Source organism: Ischnura elegans, chromosome 7 (assembly GCF_921293095.1).
Source record: "Ischnura elegans chromosome 7, ioIscEleg1.1, whole genome shotgun sequence".
Lineage (NCBI taxonomy): Eukaryota > Metazoa > Arthropoda > Insecta > Odonata > Coenagrionidae > Ischnura > Ischnura elegans.
The window spans coordinates 54929273-54952323 of NC_060252.1; the positions used below are offsets into that span (position 1 = coordinate 54929273).

The window sequence follows — 23051 nt, forward strand, 5'->3', positions numbered from 1 at the left end:
GAAACCCTACGGCGGGCTCGCGGGGTTACTCTCCTGAGCAGAAGTCTTAAGCTTTAAGATTATCACCTCCGCACCGCAGGAGAGGGAGGACAAGGCAGGAAAAAGGAAGGAGGCGCCGCCGCGATAGGAGCCCGACGACGCCTCCTGGGATAGGATAGGGAAGGAAGGGAAGGGAAGAGGAATCCCGCACAGTCACAGAGGCGGGCGGGTCCTACCACTACTGAAACCATGATTTAAAGTTTCTACAAGAAAGAAGATTTTCCTACGAGGAAGGAAAATCCTACGATTTGTCGTAGATCAGATTCTACGAAGCGGTAGTGTGGCCTTGGCCCTCATTATTGTTGTTGAGATATTTACCAGGGATATATTTCCGTGGGCCATTTTCTTTCGAAGTCATCTCCGCGGGCCAAGTCCATTCAAGTGATTTATCTCTTCAAAATATCGTCGTATATGTATTAGTACCTCCTCGCATTCATAATAGTTGATTGCATTCAGTGGCGGTTTAAGAGAGGGGCTAGGAATGGCTATAGCACCCCCTTGGATATCCAATTTATATCCTGCCTTGCGTCAGTCGTGTCTTGGTCTTACCAGTGCGCATTGCTCCGCGTCACTCCATGTTGTCCTTGCTGCACGTATCTGGTCGTGGTCTTGGTCCTGGCCGTGCTACTGCGCGTTCACCCTGAGAATTGAGTGCTATTGAAGTCAGTCGAGCTTACAGTTCGCTCCAACCGCACAAACGTAAGTGTATTGACGGAACTTTTTAATTCAAGCTATAACGGGTTTAGGGTATAAACGAAATCGAGCTGCAGGATCTGAGGACGATAAGAAAGTTACATTTTGAGAAAACGGGAATGGGTAGCCTCAATCAGGTCTGACGGGAAGTTCCTTAAGTGTCACAACGAGATATCGTTCAAATTTTGCGAAGTGATGGGATATGGATACTCATAAGATGTAATTTTTGTATCAGCCTCCAATGCGCAATACTTTTTGATATGTTAGCGACGGAAATTACCAGGAAAACGATTTAATTTTTTCTGCCCACAGCTCAACAATAGCCCCCTCGTTCCTACTGTCGGTGTCAAAACGATGTCCCAATGTACTTTGCAAATCTATTCCTGGATTTGTGTGCACGCTAAAATAATGAATAATAAGTCATTTTAAAGAAAAAAAATATAAATTCCGATGTATTTTTTCACTTTCAATAAGAACCCCTTCCCGAAATGAACATTCTCAACCCCCTTAAATAGTTTTACTTCTACGGTCTTGTATGTACGAGCGTGGAAGTTCTCGAAGTTGTGAGCGAAGAGAGAAGGTCAAATTCTTTCAGTTATGATATATTTTTCTTGAATGAATTTGCGGCATCGTTCGATGGATTGTTTCATTTAATGGGTTATTTTTCGTGCAAAATGCTCAAAGTTTCCTGCTTGCAAATACAATGAGAGGCTGGAGAAAATTAGCCATCATTTACAAAAAAATGGACTTCTGTGACTTACCAAATCAAATTTTTACCACGTATATTATTCAGCGTAAGTAAGGTCATCTCTTTTAAAGGGTCAAAGATATTTTCTGGCAGAATAAATTATTTTATTTTACTTAAAAACTTGCACACCCGATGCTTTAATAACTTAGAATTTGTAAATCAAGGATCGTATATCATTCCTTCGTCGACGTCTATTGTGTACTCGTTTGTGAAATTGTGTTGAATCGTAAACTCTTCCATTATCCTCATATAGGGGTTGGTTGTAATGCTGTAGGCTGGCCATTCAGGAACGCCATCAACCGGTGACTCCGGCGGTGTCGGGTTCCTAGAAACAAAAATAAACGATTATATATTACAGCTCATTTAATATTTAAAAATGCAGTAAAATTATTTTTCACTTCACTTTAGGCTACTGCAGACGACTAAAGATTGTACAAAGCACTACATGGAACGAGAAACCTTGTACGCAGTCGTGGTCTCGGGGCAAATTTACACCAGGTTAGCCAAGGTAAAAGATATTTTTCAGGGCACTTCGCCCTGAAAAAAGATCACTTAGCTTAACCGGGATTCGAATCCGGAGCCACAACATGGACTTGAACATCTTCTTCGATGAAACTAGCCTGAGATTCACGATAGAAAAAGTTGGCTTGATGGTGTAAGTGGTAGTTTACGTTATCGACAACCAGGTGATCTGTGTTCGAATCCCGGATAAGACAATTGATTTTTTCACGGCGAATTTCATCCTTGGTATAGATTTTACAGTTAGTGCTTACACCAGAGTTAGCAAGAAATTGGCAGTTAATGAACTCAAAGGATATCAAAAGTTTACCAATAGATTTTCGCCAAATTTACAGAGTTTTTATCTTAAAAAAAACTGGAAGCTAAGCAGGTATTGAGCTACCAACTCCATGTACCACTCCTTTTCCATGCTTACCCTAAGATATTTAATTACGTCAAGATCGTTTGGGCAAGGGTGGAAACTTTCGGGATAAATTGTTATTTGCAAGTGAGAAGCTGAGCTTAGTAATTTTTTAAATCGAAAATTCGCTTCCTTCCCCACGTGTTGATTAATTTTCTTATCTCATTACTGAATTCAATTGTGAACTTCGTCGTTGTAAGCCTGTTCCAGTAGTTGATTCAAGGAGATTAGGGAAAATCAAATCAATGAATGATTTGATAGCATAGAGCTAGGATGAGTATCAGATGATAATAAAATTGTATTTCTATGCTTCATAGATAGACCGATGTTATGATGATAGACCACTATGTCTTGATAATTTTGCGAGCGTAAAATAATTTTTATGTCATTGTAGGGAGTACGAATATTTTAATATTTTTCCTCCTTTATCGTATTTTGCGCCCAAACCTTTATCGTCCGTGCGGTCACAAAAGGGACCACCTAATGTTTTTGTTTATGGCCTTGCGGACCCTTTCGACTGTCCCACTAAGACACACTTCGTTTAAAATCGGCTTATAATGAGTTTCGTCGCTCGAGAGTTAACTGGAGGGCTGCTTATATTTTAAAACTAGGCCAATTAAATGCCCGGCCATGCAGTGATACATCTGGCACTTAAAGCCGTCTTTTAAAGGTTAAATTGTATTACTGCTAATAATAAAAATGGTATATTTGTAGTTAATATCGGACATATTTGCTTAATCACTCACTATATAAACTATAACTATATTTGTAATTGTTTTATCACGATTTTATTTTACATTGGAGAAATTCAATCAAGATATTCATTCATATATTCCAAATTGATATGAAATAGGCCATTTTATCTCAATGTATTATACAATTTATTTCTATTTGAAACCTGTGCTTAACCGTCTTCACACTTAATCAAAAGCTATAGTGACAGAATTTGTTTTTGGGAAGCGACATTCTTTATTTCTGATTAGCGTGCTCAACTCTACTTTCTGCAAATATTTCCCACAGATATAACTCGGTTACACATCATTTCTTTTCCTTATTCAAACGTCATTTAGTAGAAATAAAACTTTCGAATATAAGTCGGAGGCCGATGTTTCAGAGTCGGTATTGAGAAATTGATAACCCTAGTCGAAACTGAGTTCAAAACCAAACTCGTAGCAATAAATGGCAATAATGATGGAATAGAGATAATGTGACGAGTTAGGTAGGGAAATAATGGAAGTGTAATATTTTTAAGGACTGGTTTAACTTCAAGATATTTTATTACATGGTCATATTAAATGTAATGCTTCAATGACTTAATTTTATAGTTTGTGCATGTCAGCAGTTCTAATTTTAGATAAAGCTATTTAAAATCAGGTGGAAATTGTGCAATAAAACGATTTTGTCTTTTGAGCAGGAGCTTCTGAGACGGAGAAATGATTACATGGAACTTTGGGTACACTTTTTCTTTTGAGTAACTATTTTACTAACCCATAAGTGGCAAAGTTGGTCCATAATGCCACCATCTTCTGCGAAACATGCTTATCCTTTTCGTTGAGCGGGAAGAGTGGTATACTGAATATGTAGAGAAGTTCATCAGCATGGCAGATTCCTAGAGAGAAGAGAAGAATGTAACTCTAGTTATTACACACATTTAGAGTAATTAAATTGTTAACGGTATAACGTTAAAAGCCTCATAAACATATAGTATGTTTTTTCACATGAAATATTTTTTTACTGTTTATGAGTAACGATATTTAATTTCACATTAGTCTATGAAGAATTTAATTACTGTATTAATGGAGAAAATATGCCTACAACCCAAACCTTATTCTCACGGATTCTGTAACATCCCAATATTTTGTATCGATTTCTAGCAAACTAAAAAATTGCAGCTCTAGTGGAACAGAGTATGTTAAAATCAGGGAGTAACATAATTTTTGGAAACCTTATTGCAAGGTGTGGCAAGGATATTTGAATTTCGAATGATAAATTTGCAGAACTAGAAAGGTATTCCTAGCATTTTCTTTAAAAAAAAAAGGTCCTAAATTATCTCGATGTATGTCGAAAAGGAAAATGACGATACAAGTAGGTCACCAAAGCATGTTATGTTTAGTTATTGTCAATCGCGGCTCTAAGAGAGAAGGAATTTATTTTTGCTATGAAAATTGAAACGCGCATATCCCGGATTCTCCAAATGATCAAAACTAATAAGCTTGTGTTTACTTTCAAGACGCACTAGCCTCCTCAATAGCTTTATCTCAGAATAAAATATCGGAAAGACACACGAAAATTTAGGCTGACTCATTATTGAAGTAGGAATTACATTATTCGTTAAAAAAATACTCATTTGACCTCAGGGATAACTATTACGTCCTTAAGATGAGAGGAAGTGAAATGCCACAACTTATTGACAAGTATTAAATTTGGCGGAAAGGTTTATTAATTTGATATCTAACATTAATTTCAATCGGTGGGGGATCGGGTTGGTGTGGTGGCTAGAGTGTAGGCTTCCCACCCCGTGGGCTCGTGTTCGAATCCCGGCGGTGGCAGAGAATTTTCAGAGACTGCCCGATCCCTGCTTGAGTGTTGTGTGGAGGATATTTCAAGCGCAACACTCCGTCCGTCGGATGGGACGTTAAGCCGTGATCCCCTTAGCGCTCTTCGTTAATAGCAGGCTAATGCCGACGCCGGGTTTCTCTCCAACCTTCCTTCCATACTCTTCCCTCAAGACGCAAATGACCTCAGATGTCGGTCACTTCCTCCAAATACCATAAAATTAATTTCAATCATGTTATGCATAGAAGTTACATTTTTTCCAGCCGAATTAAAGAAAAAAATCCTCAAGTAGACGCGTATTTATTTCATGCTTACAATGTGCTTTTATTATTAGGTTTCCCTATGAAAATAAATTACGTTCCTTTTCACGCATAGTTTGTCGTGCGCATTGAAGAAACATTTTGGAAATTTTTTTTTAGAAAAATTCTAATGAAATGATTCGACAATTATGGGGCGATTATAATTCACAGAAAAATATACATTAATGAGTACCACCTGATGACGAAAAAATTTGTTCCATTTTTTTATGCTACGAAGGAGGGCGTTTCCAGCGCTACGAAACCGTTATTCATTTTTCGATGGGAAAAGAACCTTGTTAATTTTTGCCTTACTGTTGAGAAAGAACCTAATGCTTGATGATCTAATCGACGATTTTGTCCGCCAAAGGTCGCACAAAATATTGAGTGGATTTGAATAGTTTTCACGGCGATAATCCAAATTCTTTTGATTAATTTACCAACATTCCAATTTGATGACCGAAGAAAGCATTTATGTATACAAGTACTTACCACCGGGGAATGGGGAGTTTTTGAATCCCATCAAGGGCCAGAGAGATTTGCTTCCTTGGTAATTGAATGTGTAATGATAGCTGTTTACATATTGAGAGTTGAATTGCATTACTTGATAAGTTGGTCCTTTGAGGAATGCTGTTCCAAGGATCTATAAGGAAGAGAAAGGTAGAGTCAAAAAATTATAGGTGTAATTGCTAAAGTTTAAGCGTGAACAGAGTCCAATCGAATTCTAAATGATCAGTCCAAGTGCTATCTTGTGTATTATTTTGGATGAATGCAATCGTTTATTGCAATAACAAAACGCAACAGAAAAGGGTTTAACCAAAAGTATAACATAATTATAAGTATATATAAGTCCATTAAAAGTTCACAAAGCAAGTGAGTGTAATCGATAGAATCAAGCCGTTCAGAGAATAGAAGTCATACCTTATTTTGCTATTACCTCGTTATCAACAGCTGAGATTACAATACAGGGATTGAGTTTTCCTACCATAGTGAATTACGAAAACGCTTTTTGTAGAATAAGTCGGTCATTCTGGAATTTTAGAAGTCGTTTGGAGTTTTTTCCTTGTTACTTTAGGGAATATTGTCGGACAACACAGTCGTTGAATTAATTTCTGCGTAATATGGGCTCAAATTTCCGCTTTTCTTCGGGGAAGTTGGTGTGGTCGCTGGTTGTTTAGGAGCGGTGGATTAAGGTGTTGATTAGTACTCCACTAATTTAGATTGGGTGATGATGTCACATTACGTGCAAGTACTGATTAGTTTCTGCTTAATACTAGATACGATAGACAAGCCCTAAAGAGCTACTCTCCTTCCTTTCTACTAGAACATCCAAAAACGGAAGTCTCTAGTCTTATTATATTACATTTTATTAGGAATCACTAGCAACAGCGTAAGATTTAACCACAAAATGATACCGGGAATAGCAGCAGTGATAAATTTTACGGGAGTCATCCGCAAAGCACAAATTGTACGAAACATCCACAGAGAAAAAATCATTCACGTTGACCGGGATTTTGATTAAAGTTATCACCGCGGCTAGTCCCAGTATACTTGAAACTAGCCAAGAGCGAACACCCCTAGGTGTTCAAAATTCGGGCTCTGTTCTCCGGGTGTGGCGCTGTGCGCACGATTTGGACTGCTTGTGGTATCATATGCTTAGCAGTCCATAACACCAGTGACACAGCGAGGGGGAGGTTTTGGGGGATAAACCCCCCCTCCCCCGAGCTGAGAGAAATTTTTAAGTTTAATCCAATTTACTTATTTGGATCAGTATTACCAATCGAATAGTGTTAGGATTAATCAAATGTCCCTCAGAAAGCCGTAAAACTCGCCATTTTGAACCATTATTCTTAAAATTTTTCTGGAGGAGGGCCCCCGTAACTCCTGCTTACCCTGGTGGGTATGCAATACCTCACTCCCGTAAGTATTATTTGCATCTAAAATCCCCCCTAGCCTTAATTCTTAGTTGCGCCCCTGCATAACATCTTGTCCGGTTGTGTCTAGGCGGCATTCCTCCCTTTGCTTAATCACAGGGAGGAATGACGTCTCGTTAGATAAACTGACTAAAGAACTCGATCAGAAAACGATGGATCCGAGTTCGAATCCTGGTCAAAGCGAATGATTTTTTCTCCAAGGATATTTCGCACTGTTTCTCGTCTTCTTCCTCCTCCAATTTGGATTTTATCTGGTTGTTAAACACTCGGAGAATTAAAGAAGGATCTAAGGTTCTACCGGCGAATAGACTGGAGGAAGAGCTCTATTTTATCTGATCAATAATTCCGCATGTAAGTTAAGTAATCGTAGTCACATCAATAAGTCCAGGAATCAGCAGAGTGAAATTTCCGACTGCGTTGGGTGGCTCGTATCTGCTTTCGATTGCATCCACCAGCCAGAAATTTGGATCTTTCGCATCTGAAAAATAGCAAAGAAAAATTAATGCCGGAATATGCTTTATTACGTTCAGCGAGATTTATGTCACGTCTCAAATTGATGGATGGCTAGTAAATGGCTCGGTAAAACGCATTATTCCCGAACGATGTTCGCAAGGGATTGAGTATCTGGAAAATTTACTCATTCATCGCAATAACTGGAGACATTTTTGTGGCAGTTATCTTCTAATGCAAAATTTGTACATTAGCATAGATGTTATGCAACCAAATTATGTAACGTCCTTTGCAATGGCACTATTTATTATTTTTTTGTAAATTGTACAGCGTTGGATCTTATAATTCTCAGATTCCTGAGAAAATAGAAAAGAAAGAAAATATGAAATTTACATAGAAATAGTTAGCTACTTACTGATTAGTTGCAGAGCCATATCAGACATTCTAAACTTTAAGAACTCTTCGTCGGTGACCAGGTTATTTGGTACCATGTAACCGAAATATACAGCTGCAAAAAGGAAAATAAAATTAATATTGTTAAGTATTGGAATATACGATAAAATTTATTTTCACAAACTATAGATGGTTTTTTATCTTTGAATGTTTAAGTTAGCTATGAATTTTTTTTCCTATTTGGTATGCTAAACTTTTGTTAGGTATAATTTTACCCACTTCAAATATGCTCGTTTCAAAAATTTACAGCGAAAGAAAGAGAGAAATTAAAAAGGTAACATCGTCGGTCAACTTCAAATACTTAAGTTTAATATGGATTTTAGTCCGTTTAATATGCGCTTAAAAAATATGCTTTCAGTAATTTTTCTGCGTCATGATATTCTAGTATGCATAGTCTTGTAAATTGGGATTTTTAGTGTCCAAGGTGTTTTTCCTTTTCAAAGTTTCCCAATATTTGTAGTTTGTATGTAGATATTCTCTCGTTTGTGTGGGTTTAGGAAGACATCGAGAAGCACTGGAGAGTGTCCTCAAATACGACCGTATTTTTTTTGTGGCGCCATTTAACTGCATTCCCATTTGATATTTTAAATGTTCATAGAATGTTTTTTCCTGATTGATTTATAGCTTCAACATAAGAACACATACATTTTAAGGGTAAAAAAGCATAAATTACGACGGGAGTGAATGATAACAACCTCTCGACCAATCCTGGCCGCAATTTACATTCTTAAAAAATTATTCCATTCAGGCGAATCTTGAATTTCTGATCAAGAAAATCGTGTCTAAGATTTAAACCATAACATCGTATCTGACATTTCGTCCATAAAATCGAATGTCAGAATTTAATTCCAAAAAGGTGGTTAAATTCAGATACGATTCAAATATGGCTCAAATTTTACACATACGATTTTCTGGACAATAAATTCAAGATAATCCTAAATGGAATGATTTTTTGAGACATTACTTTGCGGCTAGGAGCGGTCGGTATGCTATCCTAGCCTTTCTTTTCCTATCCTTCCCTAAAAGCAAAAACATCCTTACCCGTCGCTTTGCCCTTCCAAGTACCACAGTCTATCATATGGCATTCAATTTGTGGCATTCAAATTGTAAGTGATAAAAGTCCAAGTAAAATACTTCCTAAATTTTATTTATTTATTTCATCAGTATAGCTTATTTTACGCCTTACGATTACGATACTGTGATTCCTCTGAACAGTGGCGCAGCGAGGGGGAAGTTTTGGGGGATAAAACTCCCCCAGAGCTCAGAGAAATTTTTAAGATTAATCCATTTTACTCAATTGGAATGATATTACTAATAGAATTGTGTAAGGATTAATAAAATATCCCTCAGAATGCCGTAAAAAATCACCATTTTGAACCATTTATCTTAAAATTCCGCAATTTATTAATCTCGCAACTTCCACTTATCCTGGTGGGTATTCCATAACCCCACACACCTCAGTATTTAGTGGCACCTAAACCCCCCCTAGACTTAATTCCTAGCTGCGCCCCTGCCTCTGAATATGCTTTGGAATATCCTAGTTTTATACTGTGATAGTAATTGTAGTAACTTTCCACTAAGTTATCACTATTCAAATAAATATTCGCTTTTTTGAACTAAATTATTATACATGCTGTATGCATATTCAAATTGGTGGTTAGAAGCCCTCTACTACCCCTACTTCGATTTTTTTTATTCAGGTAACCTTTACTTTCAATGACAGAGATTTAGTCTAATTGTCGAATGGTCTACTGCCAGTCCAAAAAATGTGGTAAAATTCAAATACAATTATTTATGGCTCAAATTTTACAGATACGATTTCGTAGACTAGAATTCAAGCTACGCCTGATTTGAATGATTTTTGTGTCATTATCTAGCGGCTAGGAGCGGTGCAGTGAACAAGAAAATAACTAGTTTCAGCGTTAAATTGTTGCAATCAAAGCAAAGATTCTTGTGTCAAATTTTGATTGCAAATGATTACTTTTGAGAACAGAAATTCAGACTTACTGGCTAGCATGTAAGACCCCTCATCCCTGTTGCTTCCGCACAAAATGGGCACGTGGTTGTACTTTCCACTCCTGAAGAGGGTTTCTGGGTGCTCCTCAATGAATCGTACTTTTCCAGCCTTCTGAATTATTGGACTGCATCCTCCAAGACCTGTGTGTCCCCTCTTTAATTCTTTGTACTAAATAATAGGGGTAAGAAGAATGTAAGCTGAGAGTTCAACTGAACCAAATTTAGCACATTTAGCCGTGTTTACAATATCAGCTGTTTTTTGTTTTGAGTGTTTCTCGCTTATCTAGTTACAAATTTTAAATTCAATGAGCGTTTCCAAGTTATTTGCTTATTGAAATAGATAACACTTCATTTTTCTAATATAAAGTCCTTTGGGATATCAAAAAGTACCGGATTTGTACGCATTGCTCACATCTCGTGATATATTATGCCACGAATTTTTATCTATCAAACTTCCAGAGCGATCTATTCAATAGCTTTAACATTGAACTACATTTCCTGCAAAAAGTTTTAGTTCTGTTAAACAGTAATACGCGCATGAAGAGTTTAAATTTATCAGCATAAAATGTATTATGTAGGCAACTAGAATATTTAGAAAAAATTACTATAGTTAAATAATTGATAATAGTCATGGTAATAAAACCACAATGTGATGGTTATGGGGTATTACCACCAAACCAAAACTTTGCTTTTAGTATTCCTACGGCTCGGAAACTGTATCTGAAGGATATGCAATAATCAATCATTAAGTAGTTAAATATTTGTTCATGAAAATTTAGTGAGATTTATAAATTTACATGGGCCATCATGGTGTTGGATTATTGAATAGTAGGACGTTCAATTTAGGTCGGATCACATATATTTCAAGTGATTGCATGCTCTCAACTTACCGTTGCTGTACTTTACATCAGGTTATCTGCATCACCTAACATTTATTGTAGGAGCTCGTTTTCATTTTTTTCAAAAAAATATTAATTCATCATGGCTGAACACTGGAAATGCCATTGAAATTGTCTAGATAAGAGTTTACCTAAAATCATTACGGCAATAATTAAAACTCAACTCTTTGCTCCTTATATATAAAAATATTATAATACAAAAATAAATTTTTATTTAAAATCACGTTGTTCTTGCGATATTTTTTCCATTAAATTTGACGTAAACAAATTTTTTTATACGGCTTTATATCGTTTTCCTTCCTTTTAATGATCGCTGCGCCACCATCAGATTTTTATGGCAATTTTTAAAACGAATCTCCATGTTAAATTTAAATTCAGATTAAAATTCTAGATACAGTTCCCATCGTAATAAAAGTGTTAGAATATTGCACTGTCATCATTTTCTGAGTTGTCATGAAAATTTCAGCTTGATAGATAATCAGAAAGTGAGTTAAAATTGAGTTGCAAGATTTGACCCGGATAAGATGATAAGCAACAAAGCGAGTTTATAAAAACGTTATTAAGAAACGGTTTACGAATTCACCTTGTAAGTTTGGTAGGCTGTGGTCAATTTCATCGCGTCGACTGTTTGGAGACATAAAGTAATTTCTGTGATGTTATGCTTCCCGTCAGAACCATAAACGTTGCATCCTGCCTCCTCTGCGATGCTAATGGAGTGGTATTCTGGTGTGAGATCAATGGCCCAATCAGACAGTGCGGAGCCGCTCTCGGCAATGACATGCGTGAACAGCCCTGGAATTGAAAAAAAAAAATTGATAAATATTGACCAAGACAAATGTCAATCTCCGTATCCCCAATGGGAATGGTTCATAATTTCTCTAGAAACATTTTCTCGGGGTAGATACATTAATTATTGAGAGATTGAATCCATATTTAAATAAATTAATGAAAGGTCTACCTTTCTAACAGCAAAGTAACGAACCAGAAAATCCACCAAGAGCATTAAAAAATACATTAATTCGAATGTTATAGAACAAACAAATGAAGCTCGAACAAAACAACCCTCTTTGAAACTCTCCCTAATAAATCCAAAGAGGTTGTAAATATCTGGAGGTGCTGTTTCCCAGTTTTTAGCGCAGTCAAAGTTCCGCCATCTTGATTTGACAATTTTTGGACTTAGTTTCCGACTGATATTTTGAGGTGGCTATGTTTTGACCTGAAAATGAACTGCATTAAGTGAAAAATGTTACCATAATCATTAGCATTTCGCCGGCGATTGTCATCGTATTATTCCCATCATTCGCGTTACCTCAATTAATGTATAAACTCTGTGTCTGTTAGCTACTTTTCTGGTGGGGATATCCTTGAAAATATACTCAATTACTCTAATTGTTGGATTTCCGTTGGCTATAATAAAATAAAATACCAGTATAAGTGTAGGTAAATGGCTAGTCTACTCTCGTAAAACTTTATTTTCAGCTGAGCTGGTTGTAGAACGTAACCGTGGTGATTGATAAGACATTTTCTTCCTCGGGAAAAGATGTTAGAGTCATAACTTTGCGAAGCCTAAAAATGAAGTAAGAAAAAAGGTTTACATTGTGCGTTCCATAGGTTATTTTAATGTATTAACGAGTTATGACCAAAAATGTCACCAGATAATAAGCATTGGCGCTTATGGGATTGTCAACGTTTTAGTCAAAGTGGGCGTGGCTTATCCTACCCAAGCACCCCCATTCCAACCACACTTCGCTCCACGCTCGAAACCAGTGGTGCCCCTCCAGATATTTACAACCTACATGAATAAATCACAGTGACATCAACCAAGAATCGATGAACACTTACTATTAAAAATTTTAGAATTTCCTCACCTTTTGCCAGAGGCGTGAGCATCATGTAAGTAACACTCGCGGCCCCAGCGCTCTCTCCACAGATGGTCACTCTTTCGGAGTCTCCGCCGAAGTTTGAGATGAATTTGTTGACCCACTCGAGGGCCTTCACCTGGTCCAACAGTCCAGCGTTGCCCGCGATGTCGTCCGTGCCCAGGGAGAGGAAACCTTCGCGAAAATTAATTGGAGAAATTTTGTCCGCAAAATTTTGTTACTAACGTAGGTGATCTGCTAATTGCCTTACTGAACACGACTACGTCCCGCCAAACCGGTAATTGATTACTTGTTTATAAATAAATCTTACGCCTTGAAAATTTCAGGGTACGCAAAGTAGATATAGTAAAAAATAAACTTTTTTACATTCCACACAGTGTTTAAAAAACTCAACCGGTTTCAACCTTTTTAGATCATTATTAAGAGGTTTCAGGTATATCAATGGTAATTCTATTACTCTTTATTACGGTGTGTCAATAGTTCCTATGTTACCATCTGTTCTGTTACCTATTGATGATGACCTGAAAAGTTCGAAACCGGTAGAATTTATGATAAATAATTCGTGGAATATAACAAAGCTTGGTTTTGATTCTATCATGTCACCATTTATTTGATATATAATGTAGACCCTGGTCAGCAGTTGCGTGAGCATCAATTGTGTTACCCGAGTATTTTCTCATATTCAAATTTATGTTTGAGAAATGTTTAATTGATGGGAAAGGTTTACGTTATATGATCCGAAAATTTCAAGATGATGGCGAAAGTTTGAAATGAGTTATCTATTCCAAAAAAAGGTAAAAAACGACAGGTCGAGGATGAAGTTTTGACCCACTTCATTGAAAGTATCCGATGACAGTGTAATCCAATTAAAGTTGAGAGAAGTTGTTTGGAGATTTATTTTCTTAATCAAAAACGGGTATTTGGACATAAATCGTGGATAAATTATAGCCTGTTTACTATTCCTCCCAACTGTGAGACTAAGCCCACAGTTTGGGGGTTACGCTACCAGTGGCGGATTAAAATTTGTAGTTTTTTCTATCTCGATAAAGGAATAAAGGGAGCATAAAAACAAATGCAACACTACAAGCCCCAAACGTGACGGATATTTGAGTTGTTTTTTAAAATGATTACAAGAGAGAACACCCATCTCTCTTGGGAGGTATTCCATATTCCTCGGACCAAGGTAATGACCCCGATTCAACCCCGATCCCCGAGTGTTTTTCAACTTACTCAGTGGTCCAAGTCGGTAATGGGGTACCACTAGAACGACATCCTTGTCCATCAACTTATCACCTCCGTACACATTGGATGATCCTGCGACATACGCTCCACCGTGAAAGAATACCATCACAGGCATCTTCTTTGTCGTATTGTACTGTCAGTAAAAGAAAGACGAATGTAAATAATAATAATACTCGGGAATCGAACCACGGACCTTTGGCTTTCCGTTGCTAACACCTAGTTCCATCACCCTCGGTATAATTACCATGGGAATTTAAGAAACTGGATAGCGTAGCTGGAAAGAAAAAGGTCCGTGGTTCGATTCCCAGTCCAGGGGAAGTTTTTACTCATGGCAATTCTTGTATATTTCTCCGCCGTTCACGCGGCAGGGTTAGAAATATTACAAATAATAATCTTCTATATTATTTCTACTGTATAGATACCTTTTTCTCAACATATACGCAACCAAACTCTACAAATGAGGTACCAAAATGCACAGAATTTATTAGAGAACATGCGACGGTATATCTTACTTCCTAAATTTGGTTTTGTTTCCTAAAACTGGATTTTAAATAATTAAAAAAAAAACAAAAAAAAACGGTAAATATTCCTGACGTTGACAGCGCACAAACTGATACACTTGTTCATTTGCAACAATATCTCGCATTCTTTAAATAACTTTTATCAAAATGCGGCTGATTCCACATTCAAGACTCCTGTTGATACGTAAGTATGAGTCATCATGTGCGTTTAACAGAGGATTGTGTAATTACTTCCAATGTTGTGTTTAAAGAGGTCCTCTGACCTCAATTTGAACATGAACATTCCAATTAAATTTGTACATAAGACCCTGCCTTTTTTTCTACATTTTAAAATTAGAAACGCGCCTATCCCTCTGTGGACCTGCATTGAAAAGAGCGGGGGAAGCCCGCTGGGAGCTGGCGCAGCACGCTCGTAATACTAATAATAATACTAATAATGATATCTATTATACGGACTAATTTCCTTTCCTAAACATGTGCGACAAAAACTGATACATAAATAAAGAAATATCTGTTGATTTACGAAATTTACTGAAAGGCGTCAATATACTAAAAATTGGTGGGTGATACATGTAATTCGTTCCTGCATGTGGAAATTGACAAAGATAGTGAGATTTAAAGTGAACTGGGTTAATTAAGGTTGGGTTAACTAGGTTAATTAAGTTGAATAGATAGAACATGTAATGTGGATATTTAGCAATGAGTGCAAGAATATTATTCCTTATTGATGCATGGAGTGTTGCCATTAGTCCAAATTAGAATGGATAAAGTCTACGCATCGTCTACGAGTTCACTTGTGAAAACACACTAAGACGATTAAAATAAACTTTTCTGTTCTTAACTTCATTTGAGCACAAAACCGTTCCGACCAGTACTAGTTATTATCAAGAAACTCACTGTTTCGTGTGATTGCTAATTCTAAAAACTTTCTCATTGTTCTAAAACCACTGGCTAGCCAACAGTGAATCATTACTAAGCCCATAGCCTACTACTCTTATTCTGTATAATTTTCTCACAATACTTAAGGTTTCGTAGGAGATTAAGTATTGCAGTGTATAAATATTAAAACTTCAGATTAAAGACAAAATACGACCGGTTAATCTGCTTCAGAGAACTATGTCACTCCCGTTCAAACCGTCGTATTTGTCTCGTTTCCTCAAAAAATACTATTTTTTTATTGTGTACTTCAACTACCGTTTTTAAAAACATTTATCTGTATTTTAAGAATAGAAATTCTACTTCAGATAATATACTAATCCAAGGATTCAATGGGAAAATATATTCTCTTATCCAGGAAATATGTATAGATATTATAAGGGATATTTAAAACAAATTTTCTTTTTATTTTTAAATAAAAGTGTCACCTACCGATAGTGAAATTATGTAATGGAATGTGCAAGTGATATTTCTGGGGGGAAAACATTAGTAATATACATATAGAGGGGTACGGAAGGGAAAAAAAGGTTCGCTATTTTAAGGGATTGAGATGCGGGGCAGTGTTAGAATGGGGCCTTACGTTAGGCGTGTAGATTTGAATGTAGAGGCAGTCCTCCACGTCCTCGTCGGCTTGCGGTTCCTCCTCAACCACTCCCATCTGTTCCTCGAGGCGGGCGTGCCAATTGTGCGGGTCGTTGCGGGATGTCTCCGCGAACTCGCCGCTCCGGAAGTTACCAGTCTGGGGGCACTTGCGGCCGAAGATCTTGGCCGGCCTCACGCCATCCCAGGGCTCCTCCAACTCTGGCGGCTAGAGCGATATCATCGTTAGCGTCGGAAAAATAAAACCCAAGGTGACTGCAAAGAGGAGGCCCAATACCATCCCATAGAAGGCTGATTTCTGTTGCCACTTTTGTTGCATTTTTATCGGCTCTCAAAAATGTCCGCGGCGTGGTCATGAGTGCTATGCGATCCGCTTTTTTTTCCAATATTTTTCAGAATAATGTTTGTAATTGCGAGGAATAGCATCGAAAAGTTATCAATTTGATACATATCATCATCGTGTAAATAAATTTATGTTAGCAGCCCTAATTAAAGCTTATTTCTCCGTGAAATTCGGATCACTTCGTCCGTCAGCTACGCGAGTGGATAATTTTGAAAACCAATTTAAATGAGCGGTTGGCTACAACACATTTAGAGGCCGAATCGAGGATCTCATTTTGCAATATTCGTGATCAAATCAATGAAGTTTTTATAGTCAAAGGTCGAGGAAATCGAGATCGAGCAATATCTTCGAATTTCGATTTCTCATCTATTTTTATATCTATCTCTATTTTTCATCTTCGATCTTGACCATTTAGTTTGACCTCAGCAGCGTAAATATCTGCCTATGATAACGTCATCCGTCCCATGTAAAAGAATTTTCTCGAAGGCAGGTGAAATCACAAGGGCTCTTTGCATTTGTGCATTTTTTACCAATAATTATTACCTTCAGGGGTGCAGCTAGGAATTAAGGCTCGGGGGGGGTTTTAGGCGCAAAAAAAACTGTGGTGTCTGAGGGTGTGGAATACCTGCAAGGGTAAGCGGGAGGTGCGGGGGCCCTCCCTTGGAAAATGTTTCATATAAATGGTTCAAAATGGTGAGTTTTGCGGTCCTCGGATATTTTATTAATATTTACACTATTTTATCAATAATATCAATCCAATTAAGAGAAGTGGATTAAACAAAATTTCTCTGACCCCTGGGGGGGGGGGGTTATCCCCCAAACCCCCCCTCTCTGCGCCACTGATTACCTTTACTTATACCTTTACAAATAATTCTATCATGTACTCTGTGTAGATTTTTTTGGATTTTTTTCTTCTTCTCAAATGTGTATTTTTAGTGTTTTTCGCATTAACAATAAATATGCTTTCGTCCGACTTTTTTTCAAAAAAGAACCGTCGCGACGCGTCGATTTTTTTCGATTATTCAATCTTTTGGTTTAAATTTCGATATTTGTCAATAAGCCGAGATTTTCATTTAGGATAAAAATCGATTACCCGAAAAATCGACTGTAGCCGATATTTTTTCACCATGCTTCGTTCATGCCCCGTTCACATTACGATTGTCCCAGCGATCGTGCTAACGATAGTTAACAGAACTAGCTGACTGAATGCATGTCTGGACATATCTGAACGAGGCATAAGATAACGATTGTTCCAGCGACAGTTGGAACTATCTTGCATTCACACAACGATGCTATGTGCTGTGCTGCCCTCCAGTGCTGAAATATAAAGTGGACGAGAAATCGACGGTTAGCAAAGCCGTTGAGGTATATAGGACTAAGATACTACTATGCTCAACGTGTATTTAAAGCATAATTTTCCTTCCGCCCATATTCTTCCTTACTTGGACAAATACACGAAAAAAATAGGGCGATGGGAGCTTCACAAACTTTTCGTCCTTATCTTGTCGCTTCCTCCTCCAGTTTCGCAGCGCCTAACCATCGTAAAGTGGCAACGCGAACGTTCGGAAATATGTGAACTGTTGTCCGGACATGCAGTCACATGACTACTAGTAGTTCTGTCAACTATCGTTAGGATGATCGCTGGGATATTCGTAATCTGAACGAGGCATCACTATCACCTTCATTGTCGCGTGATCGTTCGCTCTGACGTGAAAATCCAATGATAAAATTTCAGGAGGAATCTGAGATACTTCAGGAAGCGATAGGAGAGACAATTTTAAGCATTTTTTGCCCATAATCATGGGTTCACAGTTCTTTAGTTACTGAGCTATGGCAATGCAAACATATTTTTCATGCACTTAGCATTTACCATGAAAACTGTTTTTTTGTGAGCATCCAGCCTTTTCGACATTTTACTTAAGCCTCTGGATTTTTAAGGACATTAGTTAATTAACGTTGGACGAAAATGTGCGATTATAATTGTCGGAGACAATTAATCTTTGAGCTTAATTAAACGAGAACTTTGGGTGAATTGGATAGTTTCCTTCATTAAAGAAAACGAAAGGCATTGATTGCGATTCGTTACCCACCATTAGTGTATTCATATTATACAAATTATTTCGTTTTAGAAATACCGGTTTAGACGAATGGCAATGGTCCATTTTTATCCTCATTTGAAAAGGGCCAGCACGTGACGTCACAGGGACCTAGTTTCTTTACGAGAAAATAGGAGTTATACGTCGTCTGAGGTTACCAATGCATGCATGAGGCGCAGAGCTCAGGGAAACATGTCTTAATAATCACTTATTAAAACTGGCTAAGGTCGGAAAGTTTTCTTCATTTGATAAGGTATTAATAAACCTTTTTTATGCCAAGCGCTACCAGCCAGCAAGGTACTCAGCTACCCGCTAGCATCCTGCGTCCTATCAGCGCTCAGAGCCTCGATCAAGGTCACCTCACGAGGCGGAAGGGGGAACCAGAAATGCGTCGCACGGACTTTTTCCCATCATTCCTACTTACGCGTCGCGTTTTCGCGCGCTAGAAAATTTTCACTTTTCATTTAATCGCGAAAAATAGATATCGTCATTTAAAAATTTTAAAGCGTGAAATCGTACTCCAGGAGTAATAATCTTTCGATTTAGGCAATAAAAAAATATTAGGAAACCACCAGATTACAGCAATACGATTGCGTTAACTCACCCTTATGACATCCATTTTTTATTACAAAAATATTACTCATGTAATAAAATCATAAATTTTTATTATTTACAATTACTTAACCTAAATTTATATTGATATTATACCCATATGTACACATGTAATTTTAAAACATTTAGGTCATCATGTCATATATATGTTTCAAAATATGGCTCGGATTTTTATGTCACTTGGGGTATTGGTTTGAAATTATACTAATACATCCCTGTAAAATTCATCGAAATTTAACGAATGCAATTGCGCCATATTCATTCGCAATTTATTTCCGCCAAATATGTATTCAAAACTCTTATCCTGGCCAGTGGTGGATTTAGAGGGGTGATAGGGGTCATTTTTAATTTGATTTAATAATTTTTATTTGTTTAATAGTTTTTGTATCCTTGCAAAGGAGTAAAAGGAGTGCACATGGGCGTACCCAGCGAGGGGCAGGAGGGGGCAGCTGCCCCCCCTTAGAAGCAGATATCGCAAATGTCTTAGTATTTTTTCAAGCGATAATAAAAAAAAATAATAAAGAGCTGTTACAGATTCCTTAAAATTTTGATTTCATTCACCTTTTCCATGCTTAAATCTTACTTACAGCTTGAACAACCATGGCCTGCCCCCCCTTCCTGGTTTTGATCCTGGTTACGCCCTTGGGAGTGCATATGCAAATGCATGGCTACAAGTCCCATACGTAAGAGAAGTTTTGGAACTTGTATTCGAAGTCGTTTTTATCGTAAGGCGTAGCATTCCCTACCGCTAAATAAACAAGCTCAAAAAGAAAATAAGCTGTGTCCCAACTTGTTAGTCATTAGAGAGCATGGATCTGGATCATAAACGCTCACCCCTAACCGTGGCGTCGCATTAATTACCTGAAATCGTAGGGGCCCGCTCGGTGACTTGGCGTACCGGATACCCAGGAATGAGTAGTAGGGCCTCCTTTGCACGTAGGAGAGTGAGCTTCGACCCTCGACTTTTCCCATTCCGACTATGTCGACCACGGGAGCATCAACCGCCGCGGCGGGGACTGCGCCTTCCCGATGGGGCATTGACTGAGTCCATGGTAGCGCCACCAGCATCAGAATGGTCGCTAGGGTGACCCACATGTCGCCTGGAAAATGATTTACAATTACTTAACCTAAATTTTTATAAATCTTAGACACATATATCCACTTGTAATTTTAAAACATATGGGTCATCATGTCATGTATGTTTCAAAATATGGTTCGGAGTTTTATGTCACTTGGGGTTTTGGTTTGGAATTGGAATAATGCATCCCTGTAAAATTAATCAAAATTTAACGAATTTAATTGCACCATATCCATTCGAAATTTATGTCCGCCAAATATGATACTGATGATTGTACGCTGATAAAATTTACCAACTATGACGGTTTAGGAAATCGTATGCTTTAAAAATGCGTTTTTAGTTTTTTTACACGGTGTTACTCGAAAAAAATTTCTTTTGGAGGTGATGGGAAACACCAAAATTGATACGTTTGAACACTGTAGCAAGGCATTTAATTGCAACAAAATTTCACCTTTCGTGAGATGAGCACCTTTAATGTAAATATTTTACGTTTCAAACTAGTATATTTACAGGAGGAGATATGCTGTTAATTTCTTGAAAAGAAAGCTTATCAAAACTGTGACTTCGGTAAAATAACAGTTTCAGGATAGAGTTGAATAGGATTATTTTAAGGGATAACCATTTGTTGTATCAGAAAATTGAACACAAGGAACTGTAATTATTTCAAGGGTTATCCATTTTATATATCAGGAAAGTGTACACAAGGATAGGGGAAACTTTTAAATGATACTCTAGATTTCTAACAAGTAAAATCTCAGGAAATGCATTAATATATTAACACGTGGTACCATGAGCCTCGGTATAATAGCCATGAGAATTAAAGAACCTGGATAGCGTAGTGGTCTGCGCTGTGGCCCGGGAAAGCAAAGGTCCGTGGTCCGATTTCCGGTCCAGGGGAAATTTTTCTCATGGAAATTTTTGTATACCTCAGGAAAAAACAAATCGAGAAGGAGTTTAGTGCCCTCTTTACTCCACTTCCCTAAGTGGTGCAAATCACCACGGCTCATGGCTGTCTCCAAATAACCCATTAACCATCTAGATATATACGATTTCCATGGAAATTCCAAATTAACTCGAGTTAGCATTGCGTACCGCTCTCTTTTCTTTCGCAATGCCGTCTGACTAATTTTGCCTCCCTCCTCTACGTGCAAATAAAAATTTAAATACGATCTATAAAAAGGCGTATTGGTATCATTGCTTCTAAATTAAAGTAAACGTTACGTAGTTGCGTGTGGTGTGTTTTTCAGATATGATTACTTGAATATTAAATTTTTGCCACGCTAAATTACCAGAACTGAGACACTGGAACTTATTCGGGTTAAACTTTCCTAGTGAAGATCGAACCAGGTAATGTCACACTCCTTTGATCAATGCGGGCAGATGTTTATCATGGTAGGCTACAATTTGAATCACTTAAATGTTTTTCCATATCTCATTATGCCTCAAGAAGTTCGCGATCTTCAAGTAAATTGGAGAAAATCTAAACCACCATTTTTAATGGCAGGCTTGAGCTCATGAACTGCTTCCATTGAATAGTTTCTTTTTTATTTAAATAAGCGTTCAAAATTAAAGGATAATAAATTGAATTTATCACGCTTTTCTATATTCTGCTTCGTTCAATTTTTTCATTCCATATTGGGCTATTCCTCCCTGATCCCTCGCAGAATTTTTATGTTAACGAATTAATCATCCACGCGGAACCATGTTTTGTTCAAAAATGTGGAGTAAATCATATCGTGAATATTATAAAAATAATCAGAATCTAATTACAATTTTAATGCAAATATCAGAAAAAATTCAAATACTTGGGCTGGTAATTTCTCACAGGGCAATTAAGATAGGCCAGGGAAAAATTCCTTTTTGCGAAAAACAATGGAGTAGCAATTCAGATACGCTCTATAATTATGAACACTAGTACGTAACTCTCACTAGGTTGGATAGCGACGTATTCAATCGCGGTGACTTACCTCACTGTTGGTTATCCACGTTTTCTTGGTCAAATCCTTCTGGCAGAGCGACACGATCTGCCTGAAGCCCTCTCCACGGCTAAAAATTAACTATCGACAAGACGGCTCTGCTTAAGATAGCCATGTTGGGGCCTCTAAGCCAGCATTTTGCAATGATTATGCGGAGGAAAAAAATTTATGAAGTGGGTATTACGACATTTTAGGGAAATTATATTCAGACTGATTGTCGACGAGTTGATTTTGTGAAAGTCCATGGATAATAATAATTGAAACAGCTGCTGTAATTTTCCAATCTTTTTTAATCTTTCTCGACCGGTTTCAATGCTCACGCACCATTTTCAAGAGCTGCCTCTTGTGACAGCTCTTGAAAATGATGCGTAAGCTGAGATAAGAAAATGATGGCCAGCTGCAGTTTCAATTATTATGAGCATTATTTTCAGCCTGACTCAAAGCTTTTCTAAATCTTCCTTCGACATTTTTTGTCAGAGATTAGATATTAATCTCAGGCAATATCCAGGTGTTGCCAGAAAAAAATCATGGCCTATTCGTGCAGGTGCATTCACGTATTCATTATTCCAACCGTCAACTCGCCGATTAGAGGTGAGAGGTAATGTTCCTGCTTATCATTAGCACCAAAACTATACATGAATTCGCTGTGTGAAGGAATCTAGTTGGTCTTCTGAAACGGTAACGTTGCATGCCTCGGTAATTCCTTATTTTATCATCCACCTTTTTTTATACCAGGAAAAACGAGCCAGATAGTTGACGGAGTA

At 37.5% G+C, this 23051-nt stretch overlaps 1 protein-coding gene across 1 annotated transcript; it reads right to left on the reverse strand.

The window, feature by feature from the left end:
• Positions 1-1565: 1565 nt before the first annotated feature.
• Positions 1566-22551, reverse strand: LOC124162840 (juvenile hormone esterase-like). Its single transcript, XM_046539512.1, has 12 exons — positions 22279-22551; positions 20095-20333; positions 16163-16390; positions 14114-14258; positions 12872-13057; positions 11587-11795; positions 10096-10273; positions 8051-8143; positions 7560-7663; positions 5744-5894; positions 3888-4008; positions 1566-1805 (listed from the first exon to the last, which is right to left on the reverse strand). The coding sequence occupies exons 2-12, from the start codon at positions 20326-20328 to the stop codon at positions 1640-1642; spliced, it is 1815 nt and encodes a 604-aa protein (XP_046395468.1). The 5' UTR covers positions 20329-20333; positions 22279-22551; the 3' UTR covers positions 1566-1639.
• Between the last annotated feature and the right edge of the window lie 500 nt (positions 22552-23051).

Coding starts and splice junctions, on each gene's coding strand:
- LOC124162840 (XM_046539512.1), bottom strand. CDS start 20,328: ATGTGGGTCACCCTAGCGACCATTCTGATGCTGGTGGCGCTACCATGG. Junction 7,664..8,050: donor TATGGCTCTGCAACTAATCA/GTAAGTAGCTAA, acceptor GCTATTTTTCAG/ATGCGAAAGATCCAAATTTC. Junction 5,895..7,559: donor TGATTCCTGGACTTATTGAT/GTGACTACGATT, acceptor TCTTCCTTATAG/ATCCTTGGAACAGCATTCCT.